Source organism: Rhinopithecus roxellana, chromosome 11 (genome assembly GCF_007565055.1).
Source record: "Rhinopithecus roxellana isolate Shanxi Qingling chromosome 11, ASM756505v1, whole genome shotgun sequence".
NCBI classification, from domain to species: Eukaryota; Metazoa; Chordata; class Mammalia; order Primates; family Cercopithecidae; genus Rhinopithecus; species Rhinopithecus roxellana.
In genome coordinates, this window is record NC_044559.1 from 98,297,698 (window position 1) to 98,319,221 (window position 21,524).

At 42.0% G+C, this 21,524-nt stretch overlaps 1 protein-coding gene across 1 annotated transcript in view; it reads right to left on the reverse strand.

Annotated features, from left to right (window-relative positions):
* Nucleotides 1-16,003: 16,003 nt before the first annotated feature.
* The window catches only part of CCDC6 (coiled-coil domain containing 6), a 119,383-nt gene continuing 113,862 nt past the window's right edge, over nt 16,004-21,524 (reverse strand). Inside the window, 1 exon segment of the mRNA XM_010364949.2 lies at nt 16,004-20,379. Within this exon segment, the coding sequence (XP_010363251.1) occupies nt 20,185-20,379 (195 nt within the window). The 3' untranslated portion in view covers nt 16,004-20,184.

The following is a 21,524-nucleotide window of genomic DNA, read 5'->3' on the forward strand; positions in this document are numbered from 1 at the left end:
CAAGCAATCCAAGTCAAGTCAAAAACAAAAACCAAAGTGCTAGTACAGGCACACCGTGGGTGATCAGGCCACGCTTCCACTCAAATGGAGTAGGCAAGTAAGACCAGTACTGTCAAGCAATTCAAACCAAGTCAAAATCAAAACCAAAGTGCCGATAAAGGCACACTGTGGGTGATCAGGCCATGCTCCTACTCCAATGGAGTGGGCAGGTTTCCAAGACTGGTCCTGTCAAGCAATTCAAACCAAGTCAAAACCAAAACCAAAACCAAACCAAAGTGCCGATAAAGGCACACCATGGGTGATGATCAGGCCACACTTCCACTCAAATCAAGTGGGCAAGTTCCCAAGACTAGTCTTACCAAGTTTCAGACATCTGGACTCCAAGTACCAGTTTCTTCCCAGTGTTCAGCCACTGCATTGACCCTCCACGGGGGCCTGTCACACACTGCTCTGGCGAGGTGTTCCACTGGGGCAAATGCCTACCCAGGAGCGCTCTCAGGATCCTCATCACTCCGGCTGGTTGGAGTCCCCTGGAGGGATGTTCCACAGGGCTGGCTTAAGCTGCCTAAGGAGCTGCCTTGACCATCTGCCAGTCATCTTGCTTCCCGGTCAGGGAACCAAGAAATATCGCACGGCGAGCCACAGGCAAAACACCTCAGACACAGAGTTAAAGAAGGAAGGGGTTTATTCAGCTGGGAGCATCGGCAAGACTCCTGTCTAAAGAGTCGAGCTCCCCGAGTGAGCGGTTCCTGTCTCTTTTAAAGGCTGACAACTCTAAGGGGGTCCACGTGAGAGGGTTGTGATTGATTGAGCAAACAGAGGGTACATGAATGGGGGCTGCATGTACCAGTAATCAGAACAAAACAGAACAGGACAGGGATTTTTCCAATGCTTTCCACACAATGTCTGGAATCTATAGATAACATAACCAGTTAGGTCAGGGGGCGATCTTTAACTACCAGGCCCAGGACACAGCACCAGGCTGTCTGCCTGTGGATTTCATTTCTGCCTTTTAGTTTTTACTTCTTCTTTGGAGGCAGAAATTGGGCATAAGACAATATGAGGAGTGGTCTCCTCCCTTAATTTGGGTGGATAAGATACAGAAAAACAAGAAGTTTGTGAGCATCTCCTATGTGTCAGGCACAGAGCAAAACACTTCACAAGAGGTATGAAGGAACTGACCCAGGACCACAGCAGGCAGATGGCCAAAGGATACTTGAAACTCTGCCTCTCGATACCCAGTTCATGCACTTTCCAACACACCCCACTGCAATCCGAGAATGGTAATAAGTTCTTTTTATTCCCTTAGTTTTGAGGTAATATGCATTACACAAACTTCAATACTTAGCCTCTAACACTCATTTTTGTTGCTGGAGACAGACCTCTCACTTTATTTCTTAAATTTCAAAAAATGTAATTAAAAACTGCCATTGAACATCAAAAATAAAAAAAAATCCATGGAATTATGGATTAAGGCAGTTTTTCCAGTATTTTCCCCCAAATTTTAAGAAGTGAATTTTGGTTTTTGCTGTTAAGTAGAACCTGGCCTGGTAAATGTGAATTGAATGAAGGGGTCCTTGCACCTAGCAAGAAAAATACATCAATCTTCACACAACAAAATTCAAGAACCCACACATTCTCTCCTCATGAGCCCAACACCCCGTCACATTCATCAGAGCAGCAGAAGGAAACATTCATCACACTCCAGGCTCTGCACATCCTTTGACGATGTTAGAGACAACAAGAATCTTTTTGTTTTTCTTAGCAGAATGACCAGGATCCCACGTGAGGGAACTTTGTTTTAGGAAGTGAGACTGGCTTATTTCAGAAAGATTTATCTAAAGTGAGGCAACTGGAAATACGTAACTAAAGGACTATGCTTCAGCAGTAATATTTGTCAGTAAACTAACTTCCTGTCCTTAATTAGCCTAATAGTTTTTAAAGAGATGAGAATGTCTTTGGGATCGTGGGGTGTAGTGGGGAGGAAGTGACAGAAAACAGTAATCTAAAGGTATTGCCAATGTCTCTGTCCTGTCTGATTCAATTTTGGCCTAGTTGAAATTCTGGGCAAATGGGAGGAAGTGGTGTGGCCAATCCAGGTGAGTACCTCTGAGGTGGAGAGTTCTGCTCAGTTCTGGGGACTGATAGCATATCATCACATGGTCAAAGCAGGAACTTGATAAGAATGAAGCACAGGAGTAATTCTTGATAAACCACACAGTGCTCCAAAGGAGAGTATATACAACTCAGAAAAATTCTGAAAGATAATATTCCATATTTTAGCTGCAGCATTTACACACCACTACTGCCAAGAAAACTAAGTCAGTTTTGAAGAATGCAATGGACTTTTTAAATTGCACTTTCAGACAATGAGCATTGAAATAGAAAAACAGAGCTATGACAAGCTACGTTGACTTCTATCATCAGAATTTAATATTGTGACAATCTTAGTGTGTTGAAACCATTGAATACAGGAATATTTAATAACAATTCTCATATATTGAGGGCTTAACTTGCTCTAGTCCCCATTCTAAGAGCTTCACACAGAATAACACATTCATCCTCATACAAGTCTACAAGAAAAAAGAGAAAAACCACTCAGACTGGCTATGCAATTTATCTAAGGATATGGGTGTCAGAGCTACTATCAGAATTCAGATACCTTGGTCCCATGTCTTAAAATATACAGAATAGCTACAACAAAAGCATATATTTCTATGCTAAATTTTTTTAAAAAAAGAAAGGAGCCACACCTACTATCAACTGAGCTGTTTGGTCTCTTTGTAGCTAGATTTGACAAGAGAGTAAATCCTGGAGCAATAAAATTCTCAGTAATTTATTAACCCGGAGAGATCAAAGTGGATGAGTGCAACCCCTCTTTATGGGCTGGCTCTCCTTCAGAGTCAATGATGGGCTGATCCAGCCTTATAGATCAGAGGTCCCCAACCCAGGGCTGCAGACCAGTACCAGTCCCGTCCGTGGCCTGTTAGGAACCAGGCCACACAGCAGGAGGTGAGGGGTGGGGAGTGAGCATTACTGCCTGAGCTCCGCCTCCTATCAGATCAACAGCAGCATTAGATTCTCATAGGAGCACAAACCCTATTGTGAGCTGTGCATGTGAGGGATCTAGGTTGCATGCTCCTTATGAGAAGCTAATACCTGATGATCTGAGGTGGAATAGTTTCAGCTCAAAACCATCTCCCCATCCCCACCCTTTGCCCACATGGAAAAACAGTTTTCCATGAAACCGGTCCCTGCTGCCAAAAAGGTTGGGAATGACTATCATAGATAACTCATTTATCATACAAAAACAAAAATTCATTTCAGGGTTTGGGCTTATAGACACTTCAGGTCAAACCTGGCTTAGAATTCAGAATGTGAGTAATCTCTCCCTAGCCTTTGAAGGAACTCTCATAGCATAGGAATGCTAATAACATAAAGAACCTTCACTTTGTCTGAATGGCGATTAAATAAATTTAACAATTGAGGATTTTAATACCAGTTTAAAGCAACTTGTCTTCCTAAAGCTCACAGAAAGTAACATAAAACAGTACTTGGTTTTAGGCTGGGTGCAGTGGCTCACGCCTTCTAATCCCAGCACTTTGGGAGGCCGAGGCAAGCGGATCACGATGTCAGGAGACTGAGACCATCCTGGCTAACATGGTGAAAACCCGTTGCCACTAAAATATATAAAAAATTAGCCAGGTGTGGTGGCACACACCTGTAATCCCAGCTGCTGGGGAGGCTGAGGCAGGAGAATCACTTGAACCCAGGAGGCAGAGGTTGCAGTGAGCCGAGATCTCGTCACTGCACTACAGCCTGGATGACAGAGCGAGACTCTGTATCAAAAACAAAACAAAACAAAACAAAACAAACAAAAAATAGTACTTGGTTTTTAATTGCTTTAACAGAAAAAAATCACTCCTTTTTCTATCCAAGCTGTTACAACTCCCATTTCAGTAAATCACCTTAGATAGCTGAGTCAAACTAATCTCCATTTCTTTAGGAACAAGGAAATCAAGTACCTGTTTTCAGAATGGCAAATAGAACAGAAAAGCAGGGTTCATCAGATTTAAGAACATGGCTGGAAATCTGGGTGCCAGGAGAGTCTGATTAAACCTTTGCTGGTTCCCTGGCTCTAACATAGACTCTAATCCAATCAGATCAACAAACTCATCCCTTGTAGACAGTTAGGAGAAGAGTAGAGAAGATTGGAGGCTTCCTTCACTCTACATTTCTCTACTTGGAGTTCTATTAAACCATTTTGTTTTACAGCCAAGACTAAAGGTGTGATGACGCCCTTAGAGGAGGAGAGGAGCCCAGAGCATCAGAAATGTGCTGCTCACATCCATGTAGCCATTTACAAAAATGTTTACATTACTATTCTTAAGTACTGACCTAGGGCTAGTGAGACAAGGAAGTCAGAAGCTACTACAAATGTCTGAAATTGGTCAAGCAGGACATTAACATACCTCAGACCCTCACCATCAGAGGACTGACTGCTTATTCTATATATATACCTTGATTTATGTGCAGCCATACAACTCAACCTGGGGTTATACATTGCATAACATGAATGCCTTCTGCAGTGAATCACAAATGTCCAGAACAGAGAAAGGCCAGCATTTTTAAAAGCACCCAAGGCTGGGCATGGTAGCTCATGCCTGTAATCCCAGCACTTTGGGAGACTGAGGTAGGTGGATTACCTGAGGTCAGGAGTTTGAGACCAGCCTGGCCAACGTGGTGAAATCCTGTTTCTACTAAAAGTACAAAAATCAGCCAGGCATGGTGGTTTGCGCTTGTAGTCCCAGCTACTCAGGAGGCGGAGGCAGGAGAATTGCTTGAACCTGGGAAGTGGAGATAGCAATGAGCTGAGATGGCATCACTGCACTCTAGCCTGGGCGACAGAGCAAGACTCTGTATCAAAAAAAAAAAAAAAAAAAAAAAGCCAGGTGCAGTGGCTCACGCCTGTAATCCCTGCACTTTGGGAGGCCGAGGCGGGTGGATCATGAGGTCAGGTGATCAAGACCATCCCGGCTAACACGGTGAAACCCCGTCTCTACTAAAAATACAAAAAATTAGTTGGGTGTGGTGGTGGGTGCCTGTAGTCCCAGTTACTCGGGAGGCTGAGGCAGGAGAATGGCGTGAACCTGGGAGGTGGAGCTTGCAGTGAGCCGAGATCACACCACTGCTCTCCAGCCTGAGCGACAGAGTGAGACTCTGCCTCCAAAAAAAAAAACAAAACAAAACTGAACCTTATATTTTCACACACACACACACACACACACACACACACACACACACACACACAAAGAAAAAAACAAAAAACTGCAGTAAAATAAAACCTAATGGACTTCTTCTTCCTAATCTAGTTCTTCAGGTCCTCCACACTCATAGATCTCTCACTCTGATATTTGGTTAAATGTAGATTATTTCTTCAGAAACCTCAGTACTGATGTAACTTCATCAGGACGCACAAGCTATGTGAATTCACCCCAACCTTCTTCTGGTCCCAGAGTGCCATGAGGTCAACTCAAAACATAATGACAGCAACATCACACCCCAACTAAAATGTTAGAACCCCACAGGACAACTGCAGGCAGTGGTCTTTCCAAAGCAAAAGGAAACCCCTTACCATGCCAGCCCTGTTATCCATGGAAAAGTATGTCTATGAAAAGGAATAAAAGGAATAAAAGAGAGAACATTTTCTTGGTTTCAATTTAACCAGCATGTCAATCACTCCAAACCAGTTGCCCAGAGCCCACAAACTTAAACTCAGTTCTGAACAATTCCTTCAATTCCTTTCTATGTTTCTCATTTTGGAGGGTAGTATATAAATAGCAGTGCCTGTTGGCAAAAACCATAATTTGTATGGTAGTATCTCTAGTATTGTCTTTTCCAACACTCCCTTTTTCCTTTCCATCTTTAAGAATCTATTGATTCCCAACCTAAATGCCCACCAATGATAGACTAGATAAAGAAAATGTGCTACATATATGCCATGGACTACTATGCAGCCATAAAAAAGAATGAGATAATGTCCTTTGCAGGAACATGGATAGAACTGGAGGCCATTATCCTCAGTGAACTAATGCAGGAACAGAAAATTAAATACCACATGTTCTCACTGATAAGTGGGAGCTAAGTGATGAGAACACATGGACTCATAGAGGGGAACAACAGACACTGGGGCCTAGCAGAGGGTAGAGGGTTGGCGGAGGGAGAGGATCAGAAAAAATAACTAATGTTTACTAGGCTTAATACCTGGGTGATGAAATAATGTGTCTAACAAACCCTTATGACATGAGTTTACCTATATAACAAATCTGCACATGTTACCCTTGAACTTAAAAGTTTAAAAAAACTCTGTTGAGCCAGGCACGGTGGCTCATGCCTATAATCTCAGCACTTTGGGAGGCCGAGGCGGGCGGATCACGAGGTCAGGAGATGGAGACCATCCTGGCTAACATGGTGAAACTCCATCTCTACTAACAAATACAAAAAAAAAAAAAAAAAAATAGCCGGGCATGGTGGTGGGTGCCTGTAGTCCCAGCTACTCGGGAGGCTGAGGCAGGAGAATGGTGTGAACATACCTGGGAGATGGAGCTTGCGGTGAGCTGAGATCGCGCCACCACACTCCAGCCTGGGCGACAGAGTGAGACTCCGTCTCAAAAAAAAAAAAAAAAAAAAAAAGAAAAGAAAAACAAAAACTCTGCTGATTCCCAATCTCTCAATTTCTGAAAATTTTACTATGAAAATCTTAAACACATACTAAAGTAAAGAAAGTATAATGAATGCTCTGGTAGCCATCACCTAGGTTAGGCCATTGGCATACTACCCATCTTGCTTCCTCTATACCCACACCCACTTCTCCATCCTCTACAAATTATTTTAAGGCAAACCCAAGATATCATGTCATTTTCTCTGCAAATACTTCATTTACGAACCTCTAAAATATACACATTTTTATTATAGAGATAAGAAACAGGTTCAATGCATCTTATGCATTAATAAAAAGTAGGAAAAAAAAAAACAGTAACATTAAAGACAATGTAGGAGTTACCATAATTTAAAGAAGAGTCTATCTTAAACCTGCATCATCTGCTGCTTGGAGGTCTGCCCTTTTCCAGCCATATTAGTTTGTTTTCATGATGCTGATACAGACATACCCTGGGAACAAAAAGAGGTTTAATTGGAACTGGGAACAAAAAGAGGTTCTCCATGGCTGGGGAGGCCTCAGAATCATGGCGGGAGACAAAAGTCACTTCTTACATGGTAGTGGCCAGAGAGAATGAGGAAGAAGCAAAAGTGGAAACCCCTGATAAACCCATCAGATCTCATGAGACTTATTCACTATCATGAGAATAACATGGGAAAGACTGGCCCCCATGGGTCCCTCCCACAACACAAGGGAATTCTGGGAGATATAATTCAAGTTGGGATTTGGGTGGGGACACAGCCAAACCATATCATTCTACCCCTGGACCCTCCAAATCTCATGTCCTAACATTTTCTCCAATTCTGTGAAGAAATTCATTGGTAGCTTGATGGGGATGGCATTGAATCTATAAATAACCTTGGGCAGTATGGCCATTTTCATGATATTGATTCTCCCTATCCATGAGCATGGTATGTTCTTCCATTTGTTTGTGTCCTCTTTTATTTCGCTGACCAGTGGTTTGTAGTTCTCCTTGAAGAGGTCCTTTACATTCCTTGTAAGTTGGATTTCTAGGTATTTCATTCTCTTTGAAGCAATTGTGAATGGAAGTTCATTCATGATTTGGCTCTCTGTCTGTTACTGGTGTATAAGAATGCTTGTGATTTTTGCACATTAATTTTTTATCCAGGTTGCAAATTTTCTGAACTTTTGTGCTCCGTTTCCCTTTTAAAATGGAATGCTTTTAACAGCACCTAAGTCACCTTTTGAATGCTTTACTGCTTAGAAATTTCTTCTGCCAGATGCCCTAAATCATCTCTCTCAGGTTCAAAGTTCCACAAATCTCTAGGGTAGGGGCAAAATTCTACCAGTCTCTTTGCTAAAACATAACAAGAGTCACCTTTGCTCCAGCTCCCAACAAGTTCCTCATCTCCACCTAAGACCACCTCAGCCTGGACCTTATTGTTCATATCACTATCAGCATTTTTGTCAAAGCCATTCAACAAGTCTCTAGGAGGTTCCAAACTTTTCCACATTTTTCTATCTTCTTCTGAGTCCTCCAAACTGTTCCAACCTCTGCCTGTTATCCAGTTCCAAAGTCACTTCCAAATTTTCAGATATCTTTTCAGCTATGCCCCACTCTACTGGTACCAATTAACTGTATTAGTTCATTTTCACATTGCTGATAAAGACATACCCGAAACTGGGAACAAAAAGAGGTTTAATTGGACTTACAGTTCCACATGGCTGGGGAGATCTCACAGTCATGGCAGGAGGCAAAAGGCATTTCTTACATGGTGACACCAAGAGAGAATGAGGAAGAGGCAAAAGTGGAAACCCCTGATAAACCTATCAGATCTTGTGAGACTTATTCAGTATCATGAGAATAGCATGGGAAAGACTGGCTTCCATGATTCAGTTACCTCCCCCTGGGTCCCTCCCACAACTCATGGGAATTCTGGGAGATACAATTCAAATTGAGGTTTGGATGGAGACACAGTCGAACCATATCACCAGCCATACTCTGGTACCTCTCAGGCAACCCTATTGACTCCCTATTGGCTCTGCTGAGTAAGCCTTTGAACTCATAATTATGGGGAAACCTCCTTCAAATTCATGATCCCATAGTAAACCTGGAATCTTTCCCGAATGTGAGATGTGAACTTCCCCAGCACCTTCATTCCAGGGTCCTGATATTTCCCATGGATCTAACACCCAGGTTCTCAGGTAAATAGTTATAACCAAGAATAAAAAATCTTAAAAATGGGCCTGGTGTGGTGGCTCATGACTGTAAATTCCAGCTCTTTGGAAGTCCAAGGCAAGTGGATTGCTTGAGTCCAGGGGTTCAAAACCAACTGGGCAACGTGGCAAAACCCCATCTCTACAAAAAATATGAAAACCAGCCGGGCGTGGTGGTATACACCTGTAGTCCTAGTTACGCAGGAGGCTGAGGTAAGAGGACGCCTTGAGCCCAGGAGGTTGAGGCTGCAGTGAGCCAAAATCATACCACTGCACTCCAGTCTGGGTGACAGGGTGAGACCCTGTCTCAAACAAACAAACCAACCCCTTAAAACAACAATAAGGAAATAAGTCCAATACCATTAGCATATCTAGAAATTAACCATCATTCTTTCATATCCACTCTCCAGAGAGTGTTCAATCCATTTCCCCTTTGGTCCAGGCATCCCTGGTCACATAGCTGCTGACTGGCGCATGTACAGGCAGGCTTCTTTGTTTCTGAGAGCATGCTTAGCCAACACACACATATACACACGTGTAAGACAAGTGCGTCTTCAGAGTTCACAGTCTTCCCTTCTCTCCAATATGAACCAAATCAGCCCCCTCCTCTTCGCTCCAACACCTCCAATAGCTTCCCAAGGGTTTCATGACAGCTGCCAATGGTCCCTACTCTGAAATTCCTTAAGTCTGTCAGGCCTGCCTCACAATACGTACACCCACCTTCTTACAAATTTTTTCCCATCAAGTGGTTAAGATCACACATTCTGGAGCCAGACTGTCTGGTCTTGTCATTTACTGCATGCATGATTCTTGGCAAGTTAGTTAAACTTTATGTGTCTCAGTTTATAGTCAGACCCAGACAAAGAGGAACGGGATGAAGGGCAGCCAGCCTAGTCTAGACTGCCTGACAACAGCACAGCTGCAAGAAAAGTGATTGCCCGGTGGAGCTCCTCAGGTCCCCTTGTAAAGTCCCTGCTTCTGCAGAATGAACTTCTGGTCTCCTGTCCTGGCTGAAAATTAGGATAATGGTGAGGGAAGATAAAGGCAGGCTAAGGTGGAAAAACTATGAATACAAAAGCCATGCTGCCTAAGAAACTTGCATACTCAAGCTCATCAAGAGATGAGCATACCTCAGTATAACAAACAGCCTTGCACTCGGCACCTGGGATCCTTCCTCCAAAAGCAGCTGCCTCTGCTGTCTTGAGATTCCTGAGGGAGTCTCACCCAACCTCTTGTCTCTGCTAAATCCAGACCAAGCTTGTTCTGACCCTGCAGCTGTGAACGGGATTTGAGCTTCCCAAAATAAATTACTTTCCCTACTGTCACCACTGCACTTGCCATGAGCGCTCCAAACACCAGAGGCCTTCTGATGAAGGAGTTTCCACCTACCTCCGGGCACAGAGACATGCTAGAACCAGCTCCAAAAGCTTACGAGAGCCAAGTGTTAAACTTCCATGACTTTTGTGAGCTGGCTGTTAAGCAGACATTATTAAGATTAAATTACATAGATTGACATTTCAAAAGTTTATATTAAGAACAAAGGTGGTACATAGTCAAAACACCCCACCTTCCTAATTATTTTACATTGTACTTTTATCATGCTCTTAAGGTTATTTATATTTAATATATTTGTATGGTAGAAAACCTATACAATGTTGTACTGTGGCATATGTCTCTCCAAGTTCAGCGAATTCACATGGGTGGATCAAAATCAGCCATGGTGGGGGGTATTTACACTACAAAAATCAGCAAGCAATAAAAATCAGAGCTATTTTGCCAGGTGTGGTGGCTCACGCCAATAATCCCAGCACTTTGGGAGGCTGAGGTGGGTGGATCATGAAGTCAGGAGTTCGAGACCAGCCTGACCAAGATGGTTAAACCCCGTCTCCACTAAAAATACAAAAATTAGCCAGGCGCAGTGGCAGGTGCCTGTAATCCCAGCTACTCTGGAAGCTGAGGCAGGAGAATCGCTTGAACCCAGGTGGCAGAGGTTGCAGTGAGCCGAGATCGTGCCACTGCCCTCTAGCCTGGGCGACAGAGTGAGACTCTGCCTCAAAAATAATAAATAAATAAATAAATAAATAAATAATCAGAGCTATTCTCTCAGAAAGCAGAACTGTTAAACATTTATCAACACACACCTGTCTGACTCATCTCTGTAACTCTAGTCCTCTGACCACATCCTCATCTCAGCTTCTGAAATCATGCTATATATGGAATTTGGGAAGAGTAAGGGGCAAATTAGATAGTATCACAGCTGAGAATCCACTAACACTTTGATCTTCTCTCATATCTTGACCAACCTGGAGGCTCATAATACTGATTTATCACAGTCCCTTGTGTCTACAGACCACCTTATTATTAGCTGACCATGTGCTAGGAACTTCTGGTGCAGACCTCTCTCCAAACCGGCTTTCATTTTCACGTCTTTTTCCCAAGCATGCACACAAGCTCCAGCCATATCAACCTTCTTCACTCCTGAACTACTCTATGCCAGAGGACAGGTATTGTAGGTATTGTTAAGCACTAGCTGATTGTGCAATGGATGTATGAGGCCCTGCTGCCACCGTATCTTTCAAGAGAAAATAGGAATCTGGGTTTTTACAAATGCAAGTCTGCTTCAGTTTTAAATTAAAAACTATTTCAGGCCGGGCGCGGTGGCTCACGCCTGTAATCCCAGCACTTTGGGAGGCCGAGGCGGGAAGATCACCTGAGGTCGGGAGTTCGAGACCAGCCTGACCAACATGAAGAAACCCTATCTCTACTAAAAGTACAAAATTAGCCGGGCAAGGTGGCGTACGCCTGTAGTCCCAGCTACTCGGGAGGCTGAGGCAGGAGAATCGCTTGAATCCGGGAGGCGGAAGTTGCAGTGAGCTAAGGTCGTGCCATTGCACTCCAGCCTGGGCAACAGGAGCAAAACTCCATCTCAAAAAAAAAAAAAAAAAAAAAAAAAGTATTTCAAATTTTCATGTGTTCAAGCTAAACCAAATGATGGTGAGAGCTTTTTAGCAACCCCAGTCCACCTGTAACAGACCTACTGTAAGGCATCATGCCCTGTGGCCCACCTGATTTCACTGTGGACACTCATGCACCTTGCCAGCATCCTTCATTAAGCATGAGGCGGCCACTGGAGGGCCTTGACGAAGCCTCTTAAACACAATCCAGAAAACCCAAATTGGGCTGGGGGGGTCATTCTCTTCAGGGGCACCTTCAACCTATGGGTGAAAGGAGCCAGTGGACCCCAGTTCCAGCAGCTTGGTCCTCTGGTGGGACAATGCCAAAGCATGTTCCGAGTTATTCCTTGGGGATACCTTGAGTTCCAATTGCCCACTCACTAACCAGCTCTTAACTTACCTTTCACGGGCCTCACTTTCTCTACTCTCCTTCTACTTCCTGTCTCCCAGTCCCCACATAGGCTGATCCTTCGTCCTAGACCCTTCACCTAAATCCCACCTGTTCTTCAATAAACTGCTTAAGGATCAATTGCTTCAGAAGCCTTCTCTGACCCTTCTTTTCTTCTGATGCTGAGGAGTCCCGATCCCATTACTCACCGCACTTGAGGAGGAACTGCAGCCTCCTTGCTCCCCGCTGCACTCAGTGCCACACACAATGGCTGATATAATTGGTGTTTTAAGAGTATTTGTAGAATGAATGAAATGATGTTGGAAATAGTGAAGTTACAATACAAAAAAAGAACCTCTTAGCCTCTAAAGTTTTAACACTAATATGTTCATTTGATCCTACAGACACCATTCTCATTCCTCTTTTATAGATGAGGAAATAGAAGCTTTAAAACTGCACTTAGAACAGACTTGAACCCACAAGACTCTTTCTACAGTATCTGGCTACCTTAAGCCATGAGGCTTCATGTCTAACACTAATATGATGAATTTGGGTAGTAAGTCCCCAGGGTTAATAATTTCCCGATAGTGGTCTACCAGAACGCAGGCAAAGCTCCCCTGGTGAAAGAAAAGTAGATCACAGGCTTAACTTGAATTTAAACAGTTCTCTGCCCCACCACAGTCCCAACTTTTTTTTTTGAGACAGGTCTCACTCTGATGCCCAGGCTGGAATGCAGTGGCATGATCATAGCTCACTGCAGCCTAAGACTCCTGGGCTCAGGCGATCCTCCCGCCTCAGCCTCCCGAGTAGCTAGAAAAACAGGCGTGCACCACCATGCCTGGCTAATTTTTAATTTTTAGTCGAGATGGGAATCTTACTACGTTGATCAGGCTGGTCTCAAACTCCCGGCTTCAAGCAATCCTCCTGCCTTGGCTGAGAGGATTGTGGGGATTACAGGTGTGAGCCACTGTGCACCTGTGCCCGACCAGCAGGGGTGCCTTTTAATGTTTCTCAGGTACATTCAAAGAGCACGAACATAAATCCACAAAAGACTTAAAACAAGTTTTTATTGTTTTAAATTTCAGATATTGTATATTTTTATCTCTAAAGATCAGGTTAGGTTTTATTTTCTATTTTTCTTCTCATGCTTATACTTCACTGTCTTCTTGAACACATGGAGAACGTTTATAAGCGTCTGTTTTCACGTCCTTGTGTGCTAATTCTATCATTGTTTCCCTGAGAGAAAAACATCTGTTTTTTTGGAGTCTGACTGTCCCTTTTTTAAGGTGAGAAGTTTAAGATTAATTACTCAGATCTCCTCTTGGGGTAATTAGCTATCTTGCAAGTTGCACTAAGTTATTAGTAGAGTATCAGAAAACAAGACCTTTGGAAAAAGATATAAATATATTCAGCTCAATAGCACTCAGTGCAGTATGAAACCAGGGATGAGACTGGACAGAAAACTTTAAGGAACAGGAATTCAATCTCTCATGTCAACATATACATCAGACACAAACCATGATTTACCATGCACTCATTTCTTCCTGTTTTTCTAAAGAGAATGTTTAAAAGTTTGAGCTGAATTATATATTAGTGACAGAATATAATTGCATTTCCACAAGTTTTTAGTTTAAATAGCCTACATGTTAAAACAAGGACCTCTCAGATTTACTTAAGAGTTCTACATAAACACAAAAAATGTTCTAGACCAACTGTTTCAATTTTAGAAGCACTATGTGGACACATAGCCTTTAAAAGATATTAAAATTTTATAAAGTACACATGCAGCTTAATCTTTGTTTTCAAAGCACTTTGTTTAAATATTTTTCTTCAAATTTGACCTGAAATAAGAACAGCGATCTCCGCCGACAGAAAATTGAGGTTAGGGCAGGACGAAGGTAAGACTTGAATCCAGAGGTCCTGGGAAATTCCTTGGCTAATATTTTCACCAAGTTACAACTAAAATCCAGCTGCCATGGGTAGAGAGGAGTTTTGTCATTTGATCATTTCAACCAAATTAAAAATTCATTGCTTTCACTAAGTTAAAATGGAATCCCGCTTAAGCCAGAGACAGTCAAGATTCACTGGTTTATTTACTTTTACATAGAAAAGAGCCTAGATTTCAACAGTATGCATTCATAAGATGGCATCACATCATGCCTGTAATCCCAGCACTTTCGGAGGCCGAGGTGGGTGGATCACCGGAGGTCAGGAGTTCGAGACCAGCCTGGCCAAGATGGCAAAACCCCATCTCTACTAAAAACGCAAAAAATTAGCTGGGTGTGGTGGTGGGCACCTGTAATCCCAGCTACTCGGAAGGCTGAGGCAGAAGAATTGCTTGAATGCAGGAGGCGGAGGTTGCAGTGAGCCAAACTCCAGCCTGGGTGACAGAGAAAGACTCCATCTCCAAAAAAAAAAAAAAAAAAAGAAAAAAGAAAAAAAGAAAGACGGCATCACAAATGGGTTCTTGAAAACCATATTTCTAAGAGGATCCCGTGAGTACTGTGCATTTCTTCCACAGAATGTGGACTCAAACTACCATGGGTTTACGAAAATGCAACTGATAAACCATATACCCCCCAAGCATGTGTAAAACATTACCCCAAATACTCATTCATTGGATGGATGTGGAAAAGACTAGTCCACGTCTGATTTTGTGTGTGGACTATACTGTACCTTCACATCAATTTTCTCATTTTAGCCAGGCACATAAATAACATTTTTATTTTATAGGTAAGGAACTTGGGTCCCAGAAAAGTAACTATCCCAGGAAAATAATTGGTACTCAAACCTAGAATTGATCCCAAAGCGATGCTTCCAACAAAGTAGAGAGAGAGAGAAAAAAAAAAAAAAAACACCATACAGGTGGATTGAAACTTTAAATCTCATGAAACATTCCAAATGTGACATCCAAATCCTGTACATATATGTTTGTCACATTTTGGAAATGGGTGTGGATTTCCTTTTCATAACCTTCTAGGTTTACTGCTTTAAACTGAAATACAATACAAATACAGAGCAGTGCACAAATCGTTAAGTGTACAGTTCAATGAATTTTCAAAACCTCAGTATATCCAAGTAGCCAGCACTCTGATTAAGGAACAAAACCAACCAGGCATGGTGGCTCACGCCTGTAATCCCAGCAGTTTAAGAGGCTGAGGCAGGTGGATCACCTGAGGTCAGGAGTTTGAGACCAGCCTGGTCAATGTGGCGAAACCTCCATCTCTACTAAAAATACAAAAATTAACTTGTATTGGCGTGTTGGCGCACACCTGTAGTCTCAGCTACTTGGGAGGCTGAAGCAGGAGAATTGCTTGAACTCGGGAGGTGGAGGTTGCAGTGAGCCAAGATAGCACCACTGCACTCCAGCCTGAGTGACAGAGTGAGACTCTGTCAAAAAATATATATATAAAAATAAAAAAAACTATACCAGCCCCTTTCATGCCATCACTCGTAAGTTTACTGTTTTTTTTTTTTCTTTTTTTGAGATGACATCTTCCTTTGGCACCCAAACTGGAGTGCAATGGTGCCATCGTAGCTCACTACAGCCTCGAACTCTCAAGGCTCAAGTGATCCTCCCACCCCAGACTCCTGAGTAGCTGGGACTACAGGCTTGTGTCACTGCACTCAGCTGTTTAAATTTACTTTCTAAGGCAGCCTTTAGAGTTTACAATTTAAGTTAGATGTCTGTCAGAAGCAACAGAGAAAGAATGTTTTTTTCACAAAGACCGAAATGAAAAAAGGTAGAGTTTAAGGCTCAAGAAGTACATTTTAAAAAATTATCTTTATTTAGGTTTCTGATTCAGCACATGTATCAAAGACTAATCAACATAAAGGAGTAAATAAGACATTAATTGAAAGTCTTACATCTCTCTAAACTCTGACCAAGAATGTCAACATTGCCACTATTACCAGAACTCCAACCTAGTCAAGTTGTAGACAAGCTATCATGAACAACATACAGTGTGCACAGATATGCAGAGGCAAAAGGCATGCTAGCGCTTGGCTCTCCTCTTTTCCTTGTTGACATCTTTCTGTTGGACAGTCCACTTTTGCTTTCCAGGCTAAGTTCCAAATCAAGTCCAAAGAAGGCTCAGGGTCAACCTGACCAGATACTCTTCTGGAGGAATGCATTCTTAAACTGTTGTGCCTGCAACTTTGTTTTTGCCAGGATGAAGTTCAGACCGAGATGTACGATACAATCTAGATGACGGTGCAGACTAAGTCAAGAACTAAAGTTGAGCAGTAACCCGAGTTAAGGCATGAATGCACACACACACATGCACACACACAGCACCCATGCTATCAAGACAGGTTTTTTTCAGTTGCCTCACGAGAGGCAACCTGGGCTTGGCAGTTAATCAGAACTGCTGAGCGTTCGAGAAAATGCCCCCCATGACTTTATGCTAACAGCTGTGTGTATGTTTTAATCAAAAAATTAAAGAAAAGGAAAAACTAAAAAAAAAAGAAAAAAGAAAAACCAACCAAACAACAACAACAACAACAAAAAACAAACAAAAAAAAACCCACCAAAAACCTAGAAACCCCTTAATCTCTTACAATGGCTCTTGAGCATGGAACTCATGTAGCAGCATCAATGGCTGGCTCTTTAACAATTTGGAAATAAAAGGTTGTTTTACTATGTATTTCTTTGGTAGTCATCACTACAAAGTTTTCAGTGTTGGTTACCTATAAGACAAGTACTAGACAGAAGATCGAGTTACACAGAAATATTTCTTCTGTACTGATAAGATACAAATATTGAGCTCTCAAAGCACAAGTTACTATGCTTTTTCTTGCCTTATTGGGCATTCTCTAAAAGCAAGGCTTTGTGCAGGAAAAGTTCATGTCTACCTAAGGGTGATACATGTTCTATTTTCCTACAAGTGAACAATTAACAAAAATTCACATTATCAGTTATTTCTGATTGAATCCATTAGAAGCCAATTACAAAGGGACAGCAGCACTTGGTGTCAAAGCCACTTTCTGGTCACACATTCATTCCATGGTTGCTAGTCAGTATCTCAGGAGGTCAGAATTTAAAACTCCTTTCAGTCAACAAAGGAGTAAGTTCAATTAAAGACTTCTACTATCTGCCAAATTTCTAGAATTCTGTCTAGAGTGCTAGCATGCTTGATGAGAGAAAGCAGTTCAGAGCCCAGAGAGGTGTTAGGTATTAGGTAAGTTAATTTGGTTTTGTATAAAAGGCATGGTAATCTGGCAACAGAGTACTTATCCTATTAGCAGCACAGTGGTAGCCAAGGGTCTCTGTCTGCAAGACAGGAAAATGAAGCTACTGAAGTCCCTGTTGCTCCCGCTGCCTGCAGGATGGCTACTGATTTTACAAAGGCCTTCTGGGAGCCAATCCAGGGCTCACCTGGGAGAGTGGGTAACAGAATGGCAGTAACCATGTTCGGCCCCCATGAGAAGTGCCTGACTGAGGGAAGTCAGCTGCCCATGGGTGAGGGGGCTCTTGCCATTATGGGCTCAGAATCTGAATCTTACTGATCCCTGGTAGCGAGACAATTGCCAAGAAATTGTCCTAGCTGGTACTACCCAAGTGTTACAGTCTCTGCATAGGGTCCTCAAACACTTTAAAGGTCATGAACCATCAAATTCAAAAGAGTAGTGTTTGTTCTATCAGTTCTGAATGTCCACAGGGAGAGGCAACTAGATTTACGCGGAAAAAGTGCTGTTTGAAGGAGCTGTGTTTTCTTTTGAACTGAAGTGACTTTGGGAACCAGAACATTTCTGCAGATGTCTGAATGTCAAGAACCTATCTCTAAAAGACATTCATCAGGAATTGTTTGCTCACTCCAAGTGCTTTTTAAAAATTAAACATATGGCAATGTTTTACTTTTTGTGCTTTCAAGAGGTAACTAAATCGATAGGAAGCTGAGGGAAGAACATTCCATTATGGACTTCCTTGTTTGGGTGCAAGACACTATCCACAGCATTGAAATCTATAATCTCATACAAGATTCTTATAAACATATACCGTATTTCTCCTATAAGAAAAACGGAGAACTGTACCATGAAGGCAAAATTTGTTTGCCTACTCTCAGAATTCCTTGGAATGGCAATGTACCAGGAGGGTCAGTGAACTGTTGGTGAAAATTCCGGGTTTGACATGGCCCAGTCTGATCGTGTCAAAAACCTAAAGCCTCAATGATTAAATGCCAAACTTCTTCCCTGCATCTGAGAACTGTATTATGATTATGTATATTACACATACATTCTAAATAAAATTTATATAGACCTACAGTTTCTTCCCAACAATTGAGTGATGTTCTCAGTTTGGGGGTGGAAGCAGGAAGAGGTGAAAAAATCTTATTGTTGCTTTTACTCTCAAGTTCTTAAAATGCTAGTCAAACACTATTATCCAACAAGACTTTTTTTTTTTCATTCTGTTAACTCTTAAATATGTATTCAAAGGCAAAAATGGAGGTTTCTATACTGTACAATATTAAATATCTACAATGTCATGGTTCCTTATTTTTAGGAGTGTGTTTAATAAAGAGTTGGCTATTAGAGATGGTTGTCACAAAACATGGACTCTTAAAAATTACTGATAAATTACTTTTCAGTTCTCTGATTATATCCAACAGATACACATTCTTGTCATAAAATATACATTCTCTAGTAAGTTATTTTCATCCACAGCATATATAAATATGCAAACACAGGTGGTAAAAATCACTTTACTACCAAAGTACAAAACAGCAACTGCTGAAAAACAAAAATTAAGATGTTGCTAGTATTAAGAAAAGAGTGACTCAGTGTTCCACTGCAAAGTGAAACCAAATGATTTGTGCTAAATGAATGAAAATAATGTATTCAGAATATACTTCTTTGTACACTGCACTTGCTTATACTGGGTGAAATGAGCAGCCATCAATGCTAATGTGCTACTTTCCTTTATACCTTTTTTCTTTTCTGCCAAGCAATACAGTATTTTCTGGCCATTATGCCAAGATATTCCGATAATGTCCGTTTCAAATAGTATTTTCTAATAGTATTTTGCACCTTTAAAATATTTGTTCAAACTCTACTTTAAGAGAACACAAATGAAGAACGAAAGGGGGAGGCCGCATTGTTCTTGTTACAATCATACTGCCTTCTGCAGCAGAAATCAAATAACACATTCTAATTAGCCATTGAAACCACGGGTGAGTAGGACAACATTTATCGACTCATATTAGAGGGGGCCAGGTTAGGTAGATTAACATTAAGGATAAAAAAGAGAATCACATCTTAATATACGATAATTATCCATCCCATTTACGTGGAGAAGGTACAGCCACATGATTCATTACTTTAGGCCATCTGTTTTACAAGAGACATGGATGTCAATAATACAATGAAAATAACCTGTAAAAAGTCTATCTGTAGAAAGTTCTGTTAAACAGAAAATGTGTCTTGGGCACTGATTCATCTAACTTTCTGTTCTATACTGAAAGCCAGATTTTCAAAGGTCTCAATTGTAGTGCTGAATTATTGGTATGTTTGGTAAACACTGTTATAATGAGAGAAGAGGGTAACAACAGCTCAGTAATTTTCTGCAAATTCATGGAAAAAAATATAAAAAAGATATCCCTTTTCCTTTTACAAACCTAAAAGCCAGGAGAATGAAGCTCTGGGCCAAGCAAAAATTGCACACTGCTGCTGAAATACCAAATACCGAATAGCGAAGGTTCCAGCCAGGGAATGGACGTACATGAAGATTCAAGTAAAACACTGATGGAAAAAGTCGTCTGGTTAGTGTTGTAGACCCACAACACTGGCTGCATTTCTGACAAACATTTACAACACAATGGATAGTGAAGCCTAGATAACCTCAGTGCAAATAAGTCATATCCAAATATGCCAGAGAAGGAAGCCTTTGGCGTTGAGTAGACGGCTCCATTGGATGAGTCCCAACTTGAAATTCAGACTAAGCTCATGCATTAAGGCTGGGAGGAGGGGTGCACCGAATGTTGCGAAGGAGTGGGCTGCGAGGTGGCTGCTGAGGGGACTGTGGGCTGCATGGGTGGCGGAGGTGGAGGCGGAGGTGGCTGGACTGGGGTCTGTGTGTTGGGAGATGGAGGCGGCGTGGGCCGTTTGAATTTGTCAGGACTGTTGCTTCTCCGTGGTGAAGGCCTCTGCAGAGGGGACAGGAACAGCAAGTCAGTCTAGGTACAGATGGCTCATTCTACCCAACACAGGCTGACTTGGCACTGGGGGCTAATCAAACACTAACCAACAAAGACAAGAAACCAGGGATTTCTTTCTTCATCCCTACTGGTTTCTGAACTAAGAATAAAATTTAAAGAAGGCAGTGTTTACACTTCCACCTACGAAAAAGCTACATAAAATTACTGCACAACTTGTGTTGAACAAACTGCTGGACTTGGGTCCTTCAATGAGAGCTGTAAAATATCCCCTTAAATCTTTCTTTCAGTGTGTGTCACCAATTCCTTCTATTGCTTATCTCCAACAAATTGTCCATATCCTGAAAGATACAGCTCAACAAAAATGTTTCTATGTTTGAGGGCAGGCGCAGTGGCTCACACCTGTAATCCTAGCACTTTAGGAGGTAGAGGTGGGTGGATAACCTGAGGCCAGGAGTTCGAGACCAGCCTGGCCAACAGGGCAAACCCCGTCTCTATTAAAAATACAGAAAGTAGCCGGGTGTGGTGCTGTGTGCCTGTAATCCCAGCTACTTGGGAGACTGAGGCCAGAGAATCCCTTGAGCTCAGGAGGCGGATGTTGAGGTGAGCCGGCATCATGCTGCTTAACTCCAGCCTAGAGGACAGAGTGAGGAAAAAGAAAAAAAGTTCCTACTTTTCCATAAAGTCCATCAAACTGGCGAAACAGCTTCAGAAATACTTTTATAAGTGCATTCTTAGAATAGGGTTCTTCTTTAAAATATTGGAATTTATTCTTTGAAATATGGGTATTTCTGTTATTGGAAATACCCTTAACACTCTCACTCTACTAGCTACATTGCTTATGGCTCTATTAGTCAACTATATTGCTGGCTCTAAAGAAAAAACTCCCTTGGGTAGAGCTGGAACCAGATGCACGTAAGCTTCCTTGTAATTCAAGGAGAGAAAATTCTGAGTAACGTTACAAATAAGGCTAACTTCAGGAAGAATATGGAAGGTCAATGAACTGTGAAGGTGTGGACAATAAATCTTTTTAGACATTATGGCAACCAACAATAATGCTTTATAGCAAGGAGCTGGCCAGAGTTCAATCAAAGCACTGGCCAGAGTTCAAATTATATTTCACAAAGGGGAATTTT